General features: G+C 52.8%; 1 protein-coding gene across 1 annotated transcript; it reads right to left on the reverse strand.

The window, feature by feature from the left end:
* Nucleotides 1-506: 506 nt before the first annotated feature.
* Nucleotides 507-20,106, reverse strand: ZSWIM9 (zinc finger SWIM-type containing 9). The gene is made up of 4 exons (XM_021681217.1): nucleotides 20,041-20,106; nucleotides 19,128-19,400; nucleotides 11,827-12,139; nucleotides 507-2,898 (listed from the first exon to the last, which is right to left on the reverse strand). The coding sequence occupies exons 1-4, from the start codon at nucleotides 20,055-20,057 to the stop codon at nucleotides 721-723; spliced, it is 2,781 nt and encodes a 926-aa protein (XP_021536892.1). The 5' UTR covers nucleotides 20,058-20,106; the 3' UTR covers nucleotides 507-720.
* Nucleotides 20,107-20,270: the final 164 nt, after the last annotated feature.

Here is a 20,270-nt window from a genome sequence, read left to right on the forward strand (position 1 = left end):
CTGGAGAGCCTCCAGCCCATCCCACCAGACCCCCCTCTCATTCAGTCTCTTCTGGGAATGACCAACCAGAAGGTCAAGGGGATCCAAGCCTCCGGGCTTTCGAGACTCTCAAATCACTCCCCTCTTGTTCCTTCTCTCCCCATCTCCCATACCTTTCCTTTCCGTGTTTTTTTTTTTTTTTTCCTCTGTCCCCCCCCCCGGCCTCCTTCCCCCCGCCCCCCCCGGCTTTTCCCCCTTTCTGCCTCTCCTCTTGTCCTCTCTCCTCTGCTTATCTCCCTGCTAGTTTCTCTCCTCCCCCCCCCCCCCCCCTGTCCTCCTACAGTCCCCCTTGCTTTTCTCCTTCACCCCTGCACTCTCTGGAGTGACCATCTGTTCCTGCCTGGGCTCTCCCCATGTCCTGGTGTCTTCCCCTCCCCCAGCTTTGTAGCCTCCTTCCTTCTGCCCCCGTCTCATCACACATTTCCTCTCCTGAGGGAAGCCCTCAGAAGCCATCCTGGCCACCACCATCTTCCACACTGTGGCTCCAGGACCTCGGAGACCATTGTCAGCTCCCCCCCCTCACACCCAGAGAGGTAAACGGCCAAGGTGAGGTCCCTGGATGACACAGGAGGTAGCCAGAGGGACTGGGGTGGCCTCCTTGTCCTCAGCCCTATTATCTTTGGGATCGAAGAATGCCCTCCTGCCCTCGCAGCGGAGGGTGGCAGGCAGGGACCTGAAGGGTCAGGGCTCTGGGGCTCTCCCCCAGCAATCCCTGAGCAGGTCCATGTGGAATAAGGCTGCCCCGGTGAGGAGGCGTGCTGCAAAGAGGTGTCGGCAGGGCAGACGCCGGGCGGCGTGGATGGAGCAGCTGCAGCGGGTCAGAGCCCTGTCCAGGAAGAAGTCCGAGGTGCCATCCTTAAGGGCAAACCCAGCTCCAGTCCAGTGGAAACCCCGGGTACCGTGCTGCCTGGCAAAGGCTAGCTCTTCGGCCACCAAGTCTGCCAGCTCTGGCCCGCAGGCTGCCCGGAACTTGGCCAGGGGCTCCCAGTCCACCTCTTCCTCTGCCGAGGGGCAGCAAGGCCTCTTCGGTTCCCTTGGACCTTCTTCTTCACCCCCTTCCTGCAGGCTCTCCCCAGTGGCCAGGTAGACTCTCCTTGTCCCTGCCCATTCTAGATCACCCTCAAACACTGTCGCCACCGGGGTGCCACATGTGACCCCGTTCCCCAGCCCTAGACACCTCCCTCCTGTGCCCCCACACTCCATCCCTTGCCCTCCTCTGCTCTTGGGGCCTACAGATGGGGCTCCCTCTCCATTCTCCAGGCCTGTCATCCTTGTGTCCCCCAGCTGGACCAGAACTACATCCTCCAGGTCCCTTCTTTTGACCCCCAAACTCACTCCTCTCTCTTCTCCAATCTCTGGCCCTCTCTGCCTCTCATCTCCCCACTGGCGTCCCCTTTGGTCTCCATTCTCAGGGACCAACTCCCTGGGCTTCTCCAAAGGGCGCCCCCTCCAGTTCCTGACCTCCAACCCCCTTCCCTTCTCAGCTTCCACCTGAGGCCCCTTCCACTCTCTGGTTTTCAGCCCACGGGCCCTCTCATCATGCAGCTGGGCCCCCCTCCAGGGGCTCCCTTCAAGACTCCTGGCCCTCTCAGACTCCAACGGGGTCCCCTTCCGGTCTGTGGTCTCCAGCACCCTGATTCTTCGATCCTCCAGCTGGGCCGTCCTCCAGGTATACCCTTCCAATCCTCTCAGCCCGTGGTCCTCCAGCCGGGCGCCTCTCCGGACATAACCTTCCGGTCCCTTCTCTTTCTCACCCTCCAACAGGGCCCCCCTCCAGTCTCTGATCTCTGGTCCTCTCCACGGCTCGTTCTCCAGCTGGGACCCTCTCCAAACGCTCTCTTCTAGTCCTCTCACTTTCTGGTTCTCCAACTGGACCTCTCTCCAGTCTTGGATCTGCAACCCTCTCCCCATCTCACTTTCTAACTGAGCCCCTCCCCGGTCTCTGGCCTCCAAACCTCGGGGCCACTCCTTCTCCAACGGGGCGCCTCTCCAAATACTTCCTTCTTTCGGGGCCCCTCCCCAGTCCCCGCTCTCCAGGCCCTTCACCCTCTCCTCCACGGGGGCTCCCCTCCCCGGCTCGCCCTCCGGCCACGGCCCGCCACCGTCCGGGCCGTCGGGCGCCACCTCCCCGGCCGCGTCGGCCCACTGCATGGCCACCAGGTCGCGGAGGCACTGCGCCACGCTGCGCGAGGGGCTCAGGCGGCGCAGCAGGCGCCGGCGGTGGCCGCGCACCAGGGCGCACGCGTCCAGGTCCCGGGCCGCCTCGAAGGCTCGGAAGCGCACCCACATGTCGCGGCGCGGGGCCCAGTTGCGCTCGAAGTAGTCGACGAAGGCGGCCGGGCCGTGCGCGCGCAGCTCGGCCAGCGCCTCGGCGTAGGCGGCGGGCGACGACGCGCCGGCCAGGCGGCACAGGCGCGGCCACAGGCCCGGGTCCTCGCGGCCGGCGCCGCCCAGCTCCTGCGCCTTGCTGAAGAGCGTCTCGAGGCCCTGCGCGCGGCAGATCTGCACGCGCGCGCCCGGCAGCAGCTGGCGCACGGCGGGCAGCTGCGCCGCCACCTCGGGCCCGGCCGTCAGGCAGCGCACGCGGCCCTTGACGTCGGGCGCGCTCTGCAGCAGCGAGGCCAGCGCGAAGCGCAGCAGGCTCGGCGTGCCCGGGCGCGCCACGCAGCAGGCGGCCTGGCGCGCGCGGCCCGCGCCGTCCACGCACAGCACGGCCAGCAGGTCCAGCGCGCCCTGCAGCCCCGGCAGCCGGTCCACCAGGAGCATGCGCGGGAAGCGCCGCAGCAGCGCCCGCGTGCGCGACGTCAGGAAGAACACCGTCTCCACCACCGCCTGGTCCTCCACGAACACCAGCTTCACCTGCGGGCGGGGGAGGGGGAGGGGGAGGCAGGGAAAGAGGTCAGGGGACGCCGGGGGTCGCCCGGCGGCTCCCGGATCTCGGGTCCCCCCCACCCCCACGGGGGGCAGTGGGAATCCGTTCATTCCTGCGTGCCCCCATTCTTCCGACCGGCAGGAGGCAGTGCCGGGGAATGGTTAAAAACGCGACCTCCGGAGGCCGATCGCCCGCGTGTGAGGTCCGGCGCCACCGTCTAATAGCTGTGTGATTTCTGCACACGGGACAGCCTCTCTGAGCCTCGCTGTACCTACTGGGAACTGGGTATTCATTCCTTCATGCGCTGACAGGTGGCCTAGAGCAAAAGTCGCAAAGTGTAGGCCTTGAAGCGGCAGCATCACCTGGTGGGATCTTGACAGAAATGCATATTCTTAGGCCTTCCCAGACCTGCCGAGTCAGAAACTCTGAGGGCCCCACAGTCGGCGCTCTGACAAGCCCTCCGGGGATTCCCACGCGCGCTCCAGTTTGAGAGCCACTGGTCTAGCACTAAGGACTTTGAAGCCAGATCGTCTAGGTTTGACACCTAGACGTCCCCACCGCTCTCGAACCTTGTGACTTAACCTGTCTGAGCCTCAGTTTCCTCCTTAACCTCCTTGTTCCCCCAATTTCCCCTTCTGGGAACTGAAAATTCATTCCTTCATGCTCGGAAGGTCAGGTCCAGCTTAGGGTCTAAAGCCAGACTGCCTGGGCTGAGACCCTGGCCGTGTGGCTTCCGGCGACTTCCCTGACCTCCACCCCATCTGTAAAATGAAGAGAGAGTATCTCTGTGACTGGAAGGACGAAATGCATTAAAGCATTTTAATGCCCCCCCCCCTTTTTTAAAAGATTTTATTTATTTATTTGAGAGAGAGAATGAGAGAGAGCAAGCACATGAGAGGGGGAGGGTCAGAGGCAGAAGCAGGCTCCCTGCCGAGCAGGGAGCCTGATGGGGGACTCGATCCAGGGACTCGATCCAGGGACTCCTGGATCATGACCTGAGCTGAAGGCAGTCGCTTAACCAACTGAGCCACCCAGGTGCCCTTAATGCCCCCTTTTTGATCCCTCTTGGCTTCTGTCACCCTGGAAACTCCTGGCTGCCTGGCACAAATATATTAATGTTCAACCAATAGTAAGTGCTCTCAAAGCGTTCATCATTACTACCATTATCACCCCTGCTCAAAGATCATGTCCTCATAAAGGTCCGCCCTGACCATCGCTTCTAAGCAAATACCCCAGCTCTCTCTAGCCACTGTTGGCCATGGCACTTGACCACCCTGGAGCATGTCACCTCTTTATTTGCTGATTTGCTTATCGTCTGTTTGCCCTTCCTAAGATGGAAGCGCCACAAGGTTAAGGATGCTGTGTTTTGGGCGCCTGGGTGGCTCAGTTGGTTAAGCGACTGCCTTCGGCTCAGGTCATGATCCTGGAGTCCCGGGATCGAGTCCCGCATCGGGCTCCCTGCTCGGCAGGGAGCCTGCTTCTCCCTCTGACCCTCCCCCCTCTCATGTGCTCTCTCTCTCTCATTCTCTCTGTCTCAAATAAATAAATAAAAAATCTTTAAAAAAAAAAAAAAGAAAGAAAAGAAAAAAAAGGATGTTGTGTTTTGCATTCCCAATGTTTGGAATGGCACCCACAGTCACGGCTCAATACATCCTGAATGAATGCATTCATCAGTGTGCGGCAATATCCCCTCGCCATGTCTCTGGAGTCCAGGGAAGAGTCTAATTTTGAATCTTCACTTTGTCTCTTACTAGCTGTGGGGACTCTGGCCTGAGTCTCACTTTCCTTGGCTGCAAAATTGAGGTAATGTCTATCGACCATGGCCATGGAGAGGCTAAAATGAGATCGTTTGTGTCCAAAGCTTGGTGCGTATCTAATCCCGCTATTATTTCTGTCTTACTTATCTCTCAGCAGCACTGAGTACAGGGAGCCTGCCCCCTTTTTGATCTCTCTTGGCTTCTGTCACCCTGGAAACTCCTGGCTGTCTTCCTTCCTCCCAGGCATCTCCCATGTGGTATCCTTTGCTTGTCCTCTTCCACCCCTGCTCCGCTTCTAAATGTTGCTGAGCCGCAGAGCCCATCCTGGCTTCTCTTCTCCTCTTTCCTGTCTCTAGGCTCTGCCAAGGTGATCTCATCTGGTCACACGGCCTTCCTCATCTCTCAGCTGATAACTCCCAGTTCTGTATCTCCAGGCTCTAGATCCATCTACTGAACTGCCTCGGCAGGAACATGGCCCATTGGACGTCTCCAGTGTCCCTGGAGATTGGCAGCCCAGAGCCACACTTGATTCCCACTGCCCCCCAACCAGCCCCATCTCCATTTCATTTTCAAAACTTCTGATCAGATCACCCCCTCCCCTGGTTGAAAACCTTTCCTCTCCTGGGACTTCGCATCCCACTTCAAGGACCACCCAGATTTCCCACCACGCTGTGGGCTGGGCGATCAGGCCCGTGGACCTCATCTTCTGTCCCTCTCGTCCTCCTTGACCTCAGCCACTCTGGCATCATCATGCATGAAAACCACTGAATGAGGCAGGCAGGTGGCGATCGGACTCCTTCTGCCGGTCCCTGTCAGGGCTGGCCCCCAGCTACACAACCAGGATCTGAATCACGTAAGCACGGATCTCGCCACAAACCATTCTGCCATCATCCAACCTCATCCTACCAGATGGTTAAAAAGCACTGCATCGGAGCACCTGGGTGGCTCAGTCGGCTAAGTGTCCGACTCTTGATTTTGGCTCAGGTCATGATCTCGGGGTTGTGAGATTGAGCCGCGCGTAGGTCTCCCCGCTTAGTGGGGAGTCTGATGGAGATTCTCCCTTTGCCCTTTCCCCTGCTTGCACTCTCTCATGCTCTTTCTCTTTAAAATGAATCAATAAATCTTAAGGGGAAAAAAAAAGCACTGCATCATTCTCAGCTTTCAAGGGGAAAGAAAAAAAATCCTCTAATTAAAAAAAAAAGAAAGGACTAGTAGAGTTCCAAAAAAACAATTGCTTTCCCGCCCCAGAAATTCTATATTCAGCATCTTAACTCGTATTAGAAATCACTATATTTTATGAAAAAACCTAGAAAACCTACCACTGGATTAGTTACTATCCCACTATGATTTTTTTCCAACCATCATGAATTTTTACACGTACGATTACTTTATCTCTGCTAATGTCTCAATCTAGAACTGCTCTGTCCAAGCTGGTCGCCTTAGCCCCATGTAGCTATTTACGTTTAAATTTTTAAAAAAGATTTTTTTTATTTGTCGGAGAGAGAGAGCACACGCACAAGCAGGGGGAGGGGCAGAGGGAGAGGCGGGCTCCCCGCTGAGCAGGGAGCCCGATGCGGGGCTCGATCCCAGGACCCTGGGATCACAACCTGAGCCGAAGGCAGACGGTTAACCAACTGAACCACCCAGGCATCCCATCTTTACATTTAAATTAATTAATATTTGACAACCTAGAAAAATTCAGTTCATCGGTCGCACTAGTCCTATTTCACACGGGGCTAGAGACTCCTCTCCTGAATGCCGCATATACAGGACATTGGCACCATCACAGAAAGTTCCTTCAGACAGCACTAGTGGAGAAATTACCGCCAAAATAAAAGTTGTCCTAAGTATAACAAAAAGAATGACACGTTTCTATAGTCTTGAGTTCGCGTCTGTTTCTTCTGGGGAGTCAGGAGTAGGAAAAGGAAATACAGCAAAATGTATGTGGCTCGAGACTTTTCCAGAGCAGGCAAGCCCTTGATGAGTTAGAAGCCGACTTCCATTCTTTAAGGGATAATTTCGATTTCTGACCTGCAGTTTTCTTTCTAAAGAGGGCACGGAAGCTTTTCTTGCCCAGCCATTAGTTCATTAAGCAGCGTTGACTGAGAGCCTCTTGTGGGCCGCTGTGTGTGACCTTGAAGAGAGAAGAGGGACGGAGGCAGGCCTGAGTCCTGCCCTGTTGGACTGGCTGAGGCTCCAGGAACAGTCTAGTCGCACAACCTTCAGCTGAGAGGCGTACACTCGCAGGTAGTAAGTGGCAGGGCTGGAATTCGAACCCACGGCCGCTTGGGCCTGGAGTCCGCGCTCCTGACTGCTGTACCCCCTTGGCCTTCACGAAAGTGATCCCACAGGCCTGATTCAAGGGCAGGTGGCTGGCAGATATGAGGGCTCACCTGAGGGCAGGTGTCACCTCAGACACACAAATCGGTGACACTGGGATGCGTCAACCACAGATGGTGGATTCCACAAATGTGAACATCAGAAACCATGCCACGAAACGCTCTCCATCCACACCCCTGTTTCCATGTGATCGGAACGGTACTATTCTCCAGACTGGCCCGAAGAAAAACTTGAGGGAATAAAAATAATACCTAAATAGCTACCCATACAGGGCTTCCTACTTAACTGTTTTCACACAGACACGCACATACACACACTTAATCCTCCCACAACAACCCTATGAAGTAGTACCTATTCTTATCCCCATTCTACGGATGAACAAACTAAGGCTTGGAGAAGTAACTTGTCGCACCTTGTTGGATGTCCCATGGCCGGTAAACGGCACAGCTGGAATGTAGAGAAAGCTCTTGGCACCTCACAAGATAAATAAAACCAGTTTCTAGCTGTTACTCTAGGACCCAGAAAATAGGTGATTAACCTTCTAAGTCACCCGCACCTGTGAAGCATAAATTCCCAGCAGTGGGAGAGGGGCCCAAGTGCTCATTTTGATAGACATTGCCCAGTTGCCCTCCACTGTGACTGTACCAGTTTACCTTTCACTATTCATAAAAGTGGCACACTCAGATCAACGGTCCTCCTTCTCAGAAGGCGAAGCACACCCATGACAGAAGGTCCAACATCTCTGTGCAAGCTCCATCTCTGCCCAGAAAGCTTGCCGATTACCCTAGAGCCTGCCACAAACGAGGCGATGGAGATGTAACTAACACTGCAGCACATCATCGCAGCCTCGGGGCAGATTATAAAAGGTCTTAACACCTCCCTCGTTGAAGCAGCCACTCAGTCTTGCCCACAAACTGTGGCAGTGGCCTTTGGGTACACTAGTCTTGTTGGACCCCCTCCCAGGACCAAGTGGGTCACCGACACTCAGAGGGTCCCAGGCATTCAGCTTTTCAAAGTAACCCCTCCAAAACAGAAACAAACAAAAACAAAACAACAACTACAAAAAAACCCCCCAAAAACCAAAAAACCCAAACCAAACCAAAAAACAAAGTCATCCCTCCTACGTGAGACTGCTGGGAAGCAGAGAGCATAATATCTGGTTGTTGCTTAGCCTCGTCTTGGGACCAGATAAAGAATTATTATCCTAACATAGTAATAATACAGAACTCGTTCAATATATCTCATGACTGAAAAGAGCCACCCGAAACTGCCATGTAAAGGTGACAGGTTGGCCAGACTCTAACTTTATCTTCCCTGAACCTCAAGTAGAGGTTTCCATAGAAAAGGACTTTTTTTTTTTTTTTAAAGACAGGAGCAATAGGAAAGGAGACAACAGAAACCAAATTTGGGAAGCCGGCAAGCATTTGGACAAGATGGCCACTCCCCACCCCCCACCCCCTGCAAAACAAAAGCCAAACCCTGAGCCTCATGATTCCTGAGCCAGCAACTGCAAAATGCTGAGGATGGATAGTAGCATCTTCAAAAGGAATTGGCAGCGCTAGGCAGTGCGGGGAGGTTAAAATAGACAAGTCGATGGCTGTTTAAGAAGCAGGTAGACCTCTAAGGTCAAGTTTCCTCTCACTCCAGGTGGCTGGAGGCTTATTCTGTGAAAAGGGTAGAATAGAAAGGGCCACTGGCCAGGGAGCCTGGGTAGCTCAGTCAGTTAAGCGTCTGCCTTTGGCTCAGGTCATGATCCCAGGGTCCTAGGATCGAGTCCCGTATTGGGCTCCCCGCTCAGCAGAGAGCTTGCTTCTCCCTCTGCCCCTCCCCGATGCTCATGGGCATGTTCTCTCTCTCTCAAATAAATAAAAATCTTAAAAAAAAAAAGGAAGGGCTGCTGGCCTTGGGGACAACGGGTCCATCTGATGAGGGACAGGGTGTCCATGCATCTTGCTGCCCCAAAGCCAGGTCCCCAGCGCTCTTCCCTCATGTGGCTCCCAGAAGCTGGCAGCCTGGCCCTTACCCCCGCAGGCAAGAAGTTAAAGATGACCAGCCCCAGAGGAAGAAACGAAAGATGCTGACATGTGGCCAGCCCCAACATCTAAAGCAAGATGCAAAAAAAAAAGTATGTCTAATATGCTGGAGGAGGGGAGCAAGTGGAAATAAAATGAAAATGAAAGACAAATTTCCCTGTATACCTATGGGGTGGGGCTGTTCAGTGTGAAGCCAGTGGCTGTTTAAATTGCAATTAATTAAATTAAATTAAAAATCCAGTTCCTCCATCATATTGGCCACATTGTGAATGCTTGATAGCCACATGAGTCCAGGGGACACAGATCATTTCTATCATCATAGAAAGTTCCCCCCGGTAGCCCAGAGCCATAGAATAGAAAGATGTATGAAGAACAGATACTCTGGTGGCCTCTGAGGGGGGGGACCTGAGGGACAGGAGGTGACAAGGGGACTTTTCACCTTTTGAAACTTCGTACCTTTTGGATTCAGAAGCATGTGAACGTGTTACATATTCAAAAAGTCAATATTTAAATGTTGAAAAAAAAAGGAATAATCCTTTCACTGGTCTCTCTCTTGATGTTCAGGAACTCCTTCCTTGTTTCCTTTAAAAGGATTACGGTTGGGCGCCTGGGTGGCTCAGTTGGTTGAGCGACTGCCTTCGGCTCAGGTCATGATCCTGGAGTCCCAGGATCGAGTCCCGCATCGGGCTACCTGCTCAGCAGGGAGTCTGCTTCTCCCTCTCCCGCTCCCCCCTCTTGTGCTCTTTCTCTCTCTCACTCTCTCTCTCAAATAAATAAATAAAATCTTTAAAAAAAATAAATAAATAAATAAAATAAAAGGATTACGGTGGACCCAAAGATGGACCCAGGAGGCAACCTTGGTTTAGCCTGGATTCTATGGCAGCCTCCAAACTGGAAGTTAAAAGGACAATCCCTTGACCTTGAAGGCTTTTGTTTGTCGATGAGCGGCTTCTCACGGGGGCAGCCCTACGTAGGTGTCTGCAGGGAAGACAGCCAAGGCTTATTTATTTGACAGTGGACAGTGGAGAACTGAATAGCCCAGCGAAGACCAGTGGCATGTGTACCCCCGTTTTACAGAGCAGTAAACTGACTTGGTTGGGACCCTCAGCCTTCCGGAGGCTAGCCCTGATGGGAAGGGGCCCGAGCCTCATTTCTAAACTGGGGAATAGCCGAGCAGTGAAGAGCACAGTCCTGGATCCAGACTGTGTAGGTCTGAAGTCCAGCTCCATCATTAAGTAGCTGTGTGACCCCGGGCCAATTCCTTGACCTCTCTGTGCTTCAGTTTCCTTGTCTATAAAATGGAAGGGAGAATGGTGGCCTCCTTCCTCAACATGCTTTGGTGCGATTTAAATGAATTATAACACGCAAAGCACTTAGGGTAGTGCTTGGCACCTAGTCAGTGCTTGATAACGTGAACTAAAATTATCGATATGATGTGTGGATAGAGGGCTGGGTTTGTGTTGGTGGCTTGAATCACGGCTGGTTCCTGAGCATGAGATGGAGGTGGGGGGAGTGCTCTGGACCTGATTCTGGAGAGTGGGTTCACACTGCACCACTACCCGGGGTTGGGATTCTTCCATACGTAAGAGAAAAGCACAGCCAGGGGGAGAACCTAGTTTCTCCCCTCCCTCCACTTCCTCCCTGCACATCCACCCCAGCTCTGAAGTTGGATGAAAGCAGCAGAAAGATTCCTCTTGGAGGAAGAGTGGGAGTGCTCCAGCCTCTGAACCTTTGCACTGGCTATTCCTTCTGCCTGGAACTCCTGTCCCTCTGAAGATAGAATGGGGGTCTCCTGCCTCCATTCTGCCTCCTCTGCTTCACCAGCATTTCCTTAGAGAGATCTTCCCTGACCACTCAAATTAAAATTGTACCCTTACAGGGGCACCTGGGTGGCTCAGTTGATTGAGCATCTGCCTCCGGCTCCGGTCATGATCCCAGGGTCCTGGGATCGAGTCTCGCATTGGGTCCCCCGCTCAGCAGGAAACCTGCGTCTCCCTCTCCCTCCGCCTCTCCCCCCCGGCTTGTGCTCTCTCACTCTCTCTCTCATAAATAACATCTTTAAAAAAAAATAAATTAAAATAGCACCCTTACAACTAATTGCCCCTCTCCATGTCCTCACCCTATTCTCCTTGGCACTACTCCTCACTCCATCTCCTTAGGTGACAAAGATGACCCTCTCTTCTGAGTCTTGATCTGGGTGGTGGGGAAGGGCTGTTTTCACTTTGTGGACATTCCTCCAACTATGCATTTCTCATCTGCGCATTTTCTATGTGTGTGGTTCGGTTTTTCTAAATGGCACTTTCTGTCACCTCTTCTTCCTCGCCCCAACCCTCCTGACATTTTATCACAGTTGGGTGTGTCTGTCTCTTGTTGCCTTCCCCCACTACAACTGCAAGGTGATTCTAGCAGCTTCCTCTGCAAGGTAGCCAACAGCCAGGAGTGGCTCTTTAAATTTCAATGAGTTAAGGTGAAATAAAATTTAAAATTCGGTTCCTCGGTCCTACTGGCCACATTGCAAGTGCTCAACAGTCACGTGTGGCCGGGGGCTACCCTACCGGGCGGTGCACCACCCCCAAGGGGTCCCTGCGGGCGGGGACCACGGGTGTCTGGCAGGCTGCGGCCCCCTCCAGGCCGCAGTGGGCACTTAGTGAATGACCGAATGGGGGGGGGGAGGATGAAAGGAGCGAATGGATGAGTGGGCGGATAAATGAACGAATGAATGAATGACCCGTGAGGCTCGGGCGGGGCTCTCCCCTGCCCCCGCCTGCCTCTCCCGAGACCCCACCTTGGCCTCGGGGTCGGTGCGGAAGAGCCCCTCGAGCACGTGCAGGGCGTCCAGGACGCCGTGGTCGCGGCCCTTGCAGTAGGAGAGCAGGCGGTGCACGTCGGCCGGCGCCACGAACTGCTTGGAGATCTTGTTGGTGGTGCGCACCGGCAGGCAGGCGTTGGCCAGCAGGTGGCCCGGGCGGAAGTAGTAGGCGAACTCGAGCGGGCAGGCCGGGTGCGAGTGGGTCAGCTGGCACTCCGTCACCACGAGGCGGTCCCGCAGCGGGCTCAGCTTGACGATGATGAAGGCCGGGCAGCCGGGCTGGGGGGGCCTGCGGGAGAACGACCACCGCCGCCGTCACATCACCCTCTGCCCTCGTCCTCCTGCTCTCTCTCTCTCCTTTTTAATTATTATTTTCTCTAAAATTAAGGACTGTTGCAAGCATCGAGAAGAGAGAGGGCCTTCCGAATCTGTCAGCTGCGTGACCTTGGGCAAGTCCCTTCAAGCCTCTGTGCCTCAGTTTCCTTCTATGTTGAAAGGGAGATCATCGGCACCAGACCTTTCTCCTGGGGTTGTTGTGAGGATTGAAAGAGTTGATGTATGGACAGCACTTAACTGTGTCTGCAACGTAGCCAGCCCCCGTGTTGGCTGCCCCTCTGTGCCTACCGCCCCGTCTCTATCAAAAGCGAAGGGATATTTTATTTACCTCAAACAACTGTAAGAAATAAAACACTTCAGAGACTCCTGTATCCACTTCACATTTAGCAAGACCAGCATGGCAAGTTGAGGGCCTCTGGGGACTCTGTCCCCCCAAAGTCCTCCTCGGTCCCCCAAAGTAGCCACTTCCCAAATTGGATATCTAGCCTTTCCTGTGTTTTTGGGTACCCATAAACAGTGGAAGGTAGGTTCCCAGGTTTTAAAAGCTCGTATACACAGAAAGGTGCTCAAACTCATCAGCCATCTAGCAAATACGAATGAAAAGCCCCAGGAAATGCCACTACCCACCGCCAGAATGACCAAATAAAAGCACAGACCAGGATGTGGAGAAAGCGCAACACTTAACTTCTCGTCGATCGGAGTTTACTTGTCACTTGTCACCGTGTGACAGTATCTGTTAATGCGGGTCACGTGTCTCCCCGTGACCCAGTATTTCCACTCAAGACAAATGCCTGAACATGGGCACCCAAAGATTGTACTAGAATGTTCACAGCAGCCCTGTTCGTATCAGCTAGGTATTTGAAACAACCCGACATCCACCAGGAGGGCAGGAAAATAAGTAAGGCTATATCCTCAAATACGACCCTGACCAACAGTAAGAATGGACAAGCCATTACTGCTGCCAGCAACGTGGTCGGATCTCGCAGATCCGCTGTGTGAAAGATGACAAGCCACCGCGTGTCGGGTTTATCGCAAGTTCCATAAGAGGCAAAGGTAGCCTCTGCTGTTAGGAGACCGGGGAGTGGTTACCCTTGAGTGGTTAACACTATGGGGAGGTTGGCACTGGGCACGTGTATTCCCTTGTTCTGGGTATTGGTTACATGGGCATTTTGTTTGGGGGAAATTCACTGAGTTGCATACATTATGATGCGTGTGCTTTTCTTCATGTGTGTTACGCTTTTAAAAAGTTTACTTAGGAAACTTTCTTTCTAGCGTATGGTAGGCAGAAGAGCCCCTCAAGGATGTTCACGTCCTAGTTGCTGGAGCTGTGCAAACATTGCCGTGCACTGCAAAAGGGACTTTGCTGATACGATTAAATTAAGGGTCTTGAGATGAGGAGATGATCCTGGATTATCCAGGTGGGCTCAGTGTACCCCCAAGAGTCCTTATAAGGGGAAGACAGAAGCAAGAAGCCAGAGAGGCAAGTCAAAGTCAGAGAGAGAGAGAGAGAAAGATGCTTCTCTGCTGGAGGGGCAGCAAGCCTAGGAGAGGCTGCAAGCCAGGAATGCCGGCGCCTCTCGAAGATTCTCCCTTAGAGCCTCCAGAAGGAACCAGCCTTGCAGACACCTCGATTTTAGCCCCGTGAGACTGGTGCTGGACTGATGACCCTCAGAGCTCTAAGATCACCCATTTGCATTGTTTTAAGCCACCACATTTGTGATACTTTGTTACAATAGCAATGGGAAACTAACCCCACTCTCTCTATATACTCTTGCAACTTGCTTTCTCACTCATCAGCTTTTCAGCATTGGTTCATTCCTTTTGCTGCCTAATATGCCACTCGCAACTCTGCCAACTGTATGGTGGTTTTTTTTTCTTTTTTTAAGATTTTATTTAAGTCATCTCTATAGCCAAGGTGGAGCTCGAACTCACACCCCCGAGATCAAAAGTCGCATGCTCAACCGACTGAGCCAGCCAGGTGCCCCCTCTGCCAACTGCATGTTGTCTCCTCTCCTCCCTTTTTACAAACAACGCTTTGATGACACCCAACTCTTTTTTCTGTCTGTGTGTGAGCAAGAGCCTGTCTAGGACAGAGGCCCTGAAGCTGCAGGGCATGGCCCACCCATTAGCTGAAATCGATCAGGGAGCTACAACCAGCATTGTAAAAAATGAAAGAGAATGCCCGGGTGGGGGGGGCGGGAATCAGGGTGCATTTCCATGATAATACTACTTATTATTGACATCTGCTTTCTGAAAGGAGGTTCCGTGTTTCTCCATGAGGAATGATATTGGCATTTTGCGTAGGAGGCTTATGTTCATAGAGCAAGGATTGGCACTCTTTTTCTGCAAAAGGACAGACGGTAAACAGACTCTGTTGCTATACTGTGAAAACAGCCATAGATGGTATGTCAATGCATGGGCCTGGCTGTGTTCCAATAAAACTTTATTTACAAAACACAGCTGCAGGGGCGCCTGGGTGGCTCAGTCGTTAAGCTCTGCCTTCAGCTCAGGTCATGATCCCAGGGTCCTGGGATCGAGCCCCGCATCGGGCTCCCTCCTCTGCGGGAAGCCTGCTTCTCCCTCTCCCACTCGCCCCTGCTTGTGTTCCCTCTCTCGCTGTGTCTCTCTCTGTCAAATAAATAAAATAAAATCTTAAAACAAACAAACAAAAAACCAAAACACAGCTGCAGGGTGGATTTGGCCCAAGGTCCTCACAGCTTGTCAGCTCTTGTAACATAGATTGTCCAGGGCTTGGCAAGTAATTAAGAAGGGTGACTCACAGGCAGTAAATGAGTAGCATGCCCTAAAATGCTCCTAAATTGTTTCCAAATGGCCCCAGAGAAGGGTGAGCCTCCCCAGAACCTACCCCGACACTCTCCAGTATAAATACTTAAGAACTGTCTTTGTTAAACCAGAAGGGGATCCTTGACACGTCCCTTTTCTGCTCCATGCAGGAGGTAAAGGAAAACCAGGAGCCTGCTAGATTTTTTAAATCTACATAAAAAGCTTGAGACTTTTTGCCTTATTTAAAGCAACAAAAATAATGTGAAATTAGAAAAAAGTCTAAGTCTCCAAATCATTATAAATAAAATACAAATGTGGAGCCACCCTAGAGGTGTTAGGTGGAACCAAAAGACATTTCCGACATGCAGCCATTTTTGATTTACCAAAACCGTGGCCCGTTCACAGGGCTCTACCTGACACGTTTCCCCTGGCTAACTCGCGGGCTCTTGTGAAACTCTCTGGCCTGGCCTCTTTTGGCTGACTCTTTTGGTTCAGCCCTTAGAACAAGCCCCCACTCAGGCAAGGCCACACCTCCGGGAAGCTGTGCATCTTGCCAGAGAATAGCACATCCCCTGGGGTCCCTGTACCTCACATAACTGTCTACTGTGGCCTCAGCACACTATTTTTGCATTTCTCTACACCCAGCTGGGGAGAAGAATGCCACCCACCTCTACATGTGAACTCCATGTGGGCAGGAATCTGTTTTGCCTACTGCTATGGTCCCAGCACTGAGAACAGCCCCTGGCCCCTGGGAGGCGCTCAGTAAATAGATGATGAGGAATGACAGAATCTCGCTGTAGGAACCCCAGGCACCCAGGCACTGCGCTCATTACATCAGGCCACTCAGCACCCAGGCCTGCCTATCATGCCTTAAAACTCATCAGACCATCCACGTTTCCCCATTCCCACTGCCAGCAACCCTACTCAGTTCTTTCCTTCTTCATGAAACATCCTTCTCCCTTCTTTTCCCCTAGTTAGCTCCTATTCCTCCTTCACAACTCAGAACCAGCGTCACCTCCTCCAGGAAGCCTTCTCTGACCATCCCCAGGCAGATTTCATCACACATTGGGGTGAGGATCTGATGGATGCCCATCTGTAATGCATGCTCTTCACTGAATGGGGTGCTCTTCCACTGAAACTCCTGTGATCTAAAAACACATTCACCCTTGCACATAGCAGGTGCTTGAAACAAAGCTCTCGGATGGACAAACAGCATGGCACCTAGGACCACATTTGACTCTCATATCAATAATCTATGATTGAAATAAAGACGAGGGGTAGGGGCGGGAAGAGAGAGGGGACCAAAAACATGGGCTTTGTGGTCAAACTGTGTGGGTCCTGATCCTGGTTTCCCCCTCTTGGCAGCTGGGTTATCTTGGGAAATTCCTTTAACCTCTCTGTGCTCATTTTCTCATGTAGCAATTAGGGCTAATAAGAATACCACCTCGTAGGTTCATCGAGAGTACAGAAGAGGATTGTGTTATGCAAAGTAGTTAGACAAGGGGCTGGTGCACAGTAAGCACTTAATAAAAACGAGCCTGCTGGGGCGCCTGGATGGCTCAGTTGGTTAAGCAACTGCCTTCAGCTCAGGTCATGATCCTGGAGTCCCGGGATCGAGTCCCGCATCGGGCTCCCTGCTCGGCGGCGAGTCTGCTTCTCCCTCTGACCCTCCCCCCTCTCATGTGCTCTATGTCTCTCTCATTCTCTCTGTCTCAAATAAATAAAGTCTTTAAAAAAAAAAAAAAAAAAAAAAAAAAAAAAAAAACGAGCCTGCTATTTCCCCCATTTTTCTTCTTCTAAAAGTACCATCGCTTTGAGCTGTTTTGCTCTCCATGTACCCATTTCTTCTTGATCTTTCAGGTTCTCAAGCTCTTTGTGTTTTCAAAGGCTGGTGTGTGTATTCTAGAGAGGGAAGCGCTGAGAGAGGCTGGGGGTTGTGCAGAGCAGAGGGCTGGAGCCGGAGGGGTAAGAGGCGGGATGGTGATTTGGGGGTTGGTTGCAGGGCAACGTCTGGGGAAGGGGGCTGGAGTGGCCAGGGAGGAAGCTCTGAGGTGTGTTCTCAGGCCCCTTGGCCCCAGCCTCGTGGCTGGCCTCCCATCTCTCTCCTCCAGTCTGTCCCCCACAAGGCCCCGGGAGGGATCATCCTACCCCAGAGCTGCCCCTGCTCTCAGCCCCTCCTGTCTCCCTCTGATAATTGCAGAGCACTGGGGACAGTGCCTGCACATAGCAAGTGCCATGTGTTTAAGTCAAATACATACATATATAAATGTATAAACAAAGAGAATCCTTCAAGTTTCCATTTACTGGTCACCTCTTCCAGGAAGACTTCCAGAAGCACCCTGTAAGCTCTCAGGTGGAGCTGAGCTGACCACTCCTCTTTTCCCTCCTCCCTCCCACTCTCTAACTTCTTCTCTCTCACAATTATGAGCCCTGATTTCCAATTTTTTTTTTTTTTTTTGGTCTTTTTCTCCTCTATTAGGTTCTCAGCTGCTCAAAAGCAGTGGGCTCCAAATGCCCAGCAAAGAGCATGCACACAGTAGGTGCTCAATAAGTGTTTGTTACTTTGAATTGGGTTTTGTTAACAAAGAGAGAGTCCAGATTGGGCCTAAGCCACTCACAAGCTCAAACGTTCTAGATTTCTCTGTGATGATGTGTGTGTTTGATCCTGTTCTGCTTCCTGACCTCTGAGTCTCTATTTCTAGATAAGCAGGGAGTAAAATACCAAGAACAGTAATCTCTCAATAAATGTTTCAGTGACTACGGTGAGAATCTCTGTTCGAAGGGCGATTTGTATCAGCTCATTTAATCCTCACAAAACCTGGGATCGGTCATTACCATCACTTCCTCCATTTTCCAAGTCAGGAAACTGAGACCCAGAAAGGTGATGTCACTTGCTCAGTGTCCCTGGCTAATCCCAGCAGGCCTGGGGCTTGAGGCGAGCCTGGCGGCTCCCGAGTCTGTGCTCTTGACTTGCAGAACAGCTGTCATTTACCCAGCCGCCCCACGTTCCAGGCACCGGGGAAGTGCCTCCCTGTGCTTGGTCTCACGGTAACCTTCCAACAGCTCTGCGAGAACCCCATTTCAGAGAGGAGAAACCCCACTCAGAGATGTGATGTCTGTTGCCCAAAGACACCCACCCCGGAAGTGCTGGGGCCAGTCTCAAGCGGCCTGAAGGCAGAGCCTGATTTTAAGCGCCCCGTTCTTGCCCATGGCTCTCCAACCAAGGGTCTGAAACTCATGCGCACCTATAGAGACCAGGCAGGCGAAACACGGAAGTGGCAGGGCTAAGTGTGAGGTAACAGGGAGCAGTGGGGTCTGGGGCAAACCTGAGCGCCAATGCCCCATCTAACTGCAGTGGCCGTCTGCCACATAAGAACGTGGGCTCAGCCTCTTCCCATGTTTCAGGAAAAGCCGGAAACCGCACATTTTATGGAGAGGGCTCTGGTTTAAGACTGGGGGTGGGGAGGACGATTAAAACTTCCTTGGCCAGCTGAGTGTATCTCCTAGCTCTCTCATGGATTTTTCATTTGCCCCTTGTAGTGTTACACTTATAGGGAGCTTATTTGTGAGCTTGTTCATATAATGTCAGCCTTCCTGTTCAGTCTGAACATGCCAGGAGGGCAGGGGATTTGTCTATCCTGCTCAACACTTTCTCACCCCAATGAAGTATCTTTAGCCCCCATGTGGGACCTGGCCCCGTATTTACTGAATCAACAGATGGGTCTTTCTCTCTTTGTCCTGTGGTTTACTCTGCAGCTCTGTCTCTGACCTCTTTGTAGGTGTCCCAAACCTGGCTCTCACCCATTTTTCTGGTTCTGGCTGGAGTCTCTGGCTCCATGTCTCCATGTTTCCGGAATATTCTGTCTTTTTTTTTTTTTTGGCTTTCTTCAATGTGTCCATCTCACTCTCTGCCTCTCTCTAAGTCCCTATTAAAGTCTGTAATTGGAGCCCGCCCTGTCACTCACTGTGCATGCCTTTGTACTTCCAGCTCACTGGCTGTCTGCCTTTCTCTGGGACTGTCTTGGCTTCTCTGCAAGGTGTACTTAGCTATTTTGGTAGGCATCTCTCCCTCCCCATCTCTTGGTGGGGGGTCTCTCTGCCTACTCCTCCCCCTCCCCCCCAACACCCCCCAGCAGGGCACGGCTCAGCTCACGCACCCCACGGTGGGCCGGCTGGGCGCGCGCACGTCCTTGCACACGAGCCGCACGTAGCTGTACTTGAGCACGTCGATGAGCGTGTAGAGCGGGGGCGCGCTGGCCCAGCGGCAGCGCGCCAGATGCATGGAGCTCTTGACGAAGAAGAGCGCCAGCCGCTGCTGGCACCACGCGTCGAAGAAGCGGCTGAACTCGGCCCATGAGAAAAAGGCACGCTCCCGCAGCTCCTGCTCCTCCTGCCCCGCCGTGCTGGGTGGGGACTCCATCCTGGGGCGCCTGAGTGGAAGGGAGGTCATGTGGATATCAGACCCATCCCCACCAGGGGTATCCCACTTCCTCCATTTTCCGCCTGCCTCTTTGGTCCTGGTGCCTCTTTCTAGGTGGGGCCCAGGGCGGGATGCACCCCCGTTAATATCTAGATATGAATCTACACTCCATCTTTGGCTTTCTCCCATTTCTGCATTATTCCTGGGACAGCTGGAGCCTGTCATCCTGATCCCTAATTTCAGCTCTGGCCCCCTCTGTAGATGTGCCCCTAGGTACAGTTGGGGTCCCTCTCCCAAAATATAACCCTTAAGTTCAGTGGTGGACACCTCCAATGTATTCCCAACTTCCAGCTAAGACCTCCTCCCCCCTCCGGATATATCTCCTATACTTGGCCATAACCTCTAGTGCCCCCATTCATATGAAACCCCCCTTCTACGTGTCTACACTTGGCTGTAACTCACATCCATCTTTGCCCTCTTCTAAAGATGTTCCATGTCCAGATGTGCTCCCGCATCCAGTCATGGACCCCTCATCCCCAGTCATATTCTTCACGCACCTGTGGCTCCCTCCTCCCTGGATGTGTCTCCGATATAAAGCTGTTGCCCCAGATGTGACCCCATGGGTCGTCACATCCAGCTGTAGCCCCTACCTCCGAGAGGCTCCCATATCCAGATGTCCTTCTCAGATCCAATATGTACTTTTCGCCCACAAGTGTGTGCCTCATTCACTTGTGGCCAATTCTCAGAAGTGTCACCAATACTTGTCTGTGCCCACCTCCTGCCCAGACGCGCCCCCCCAGTCCAGCTGTAGCTCCCTCTTCCCATTTGCAGCTATTGTACTCCCCAGATGTGCATTCTGGTTCTAGACATGGCCCCTCGT

This window comes from Neomonachus schauinslandi, chromosome 16 (genome assembly GCF_002201575.2).
Source record: "Neomonachus schauinslandi chromosome 16, ASM220157v2, whole genome shotgun sequence".
NCBI lineage: Eukaryota > Metazoa > Chordata > Mammalia > Carnivora > Phocidae > Neomonachus > Neomonachus schauinslandi.

Excerpts from the sequence above, each read along its gene's own strand:
- ZSWIM9 (XM_021681217.1), bottom strand. Across the intron at positions 12,140-19,127 it reads CCCAGCCGGCCCACCGTGGG|GCCCCCCCAGCCCGGCTGCC; the intron begins GTGCGTGAGCTG and ends GTTCTCCCGCAG. Across the intron at positions 2,899-11,826 it reads GCACCGACCCCGAGGCCAAG|GTGAAGCTGGTGTTCGTGGA; the intron begins GTGGGGTCTCGG and ends CCCCGCCCGCAG.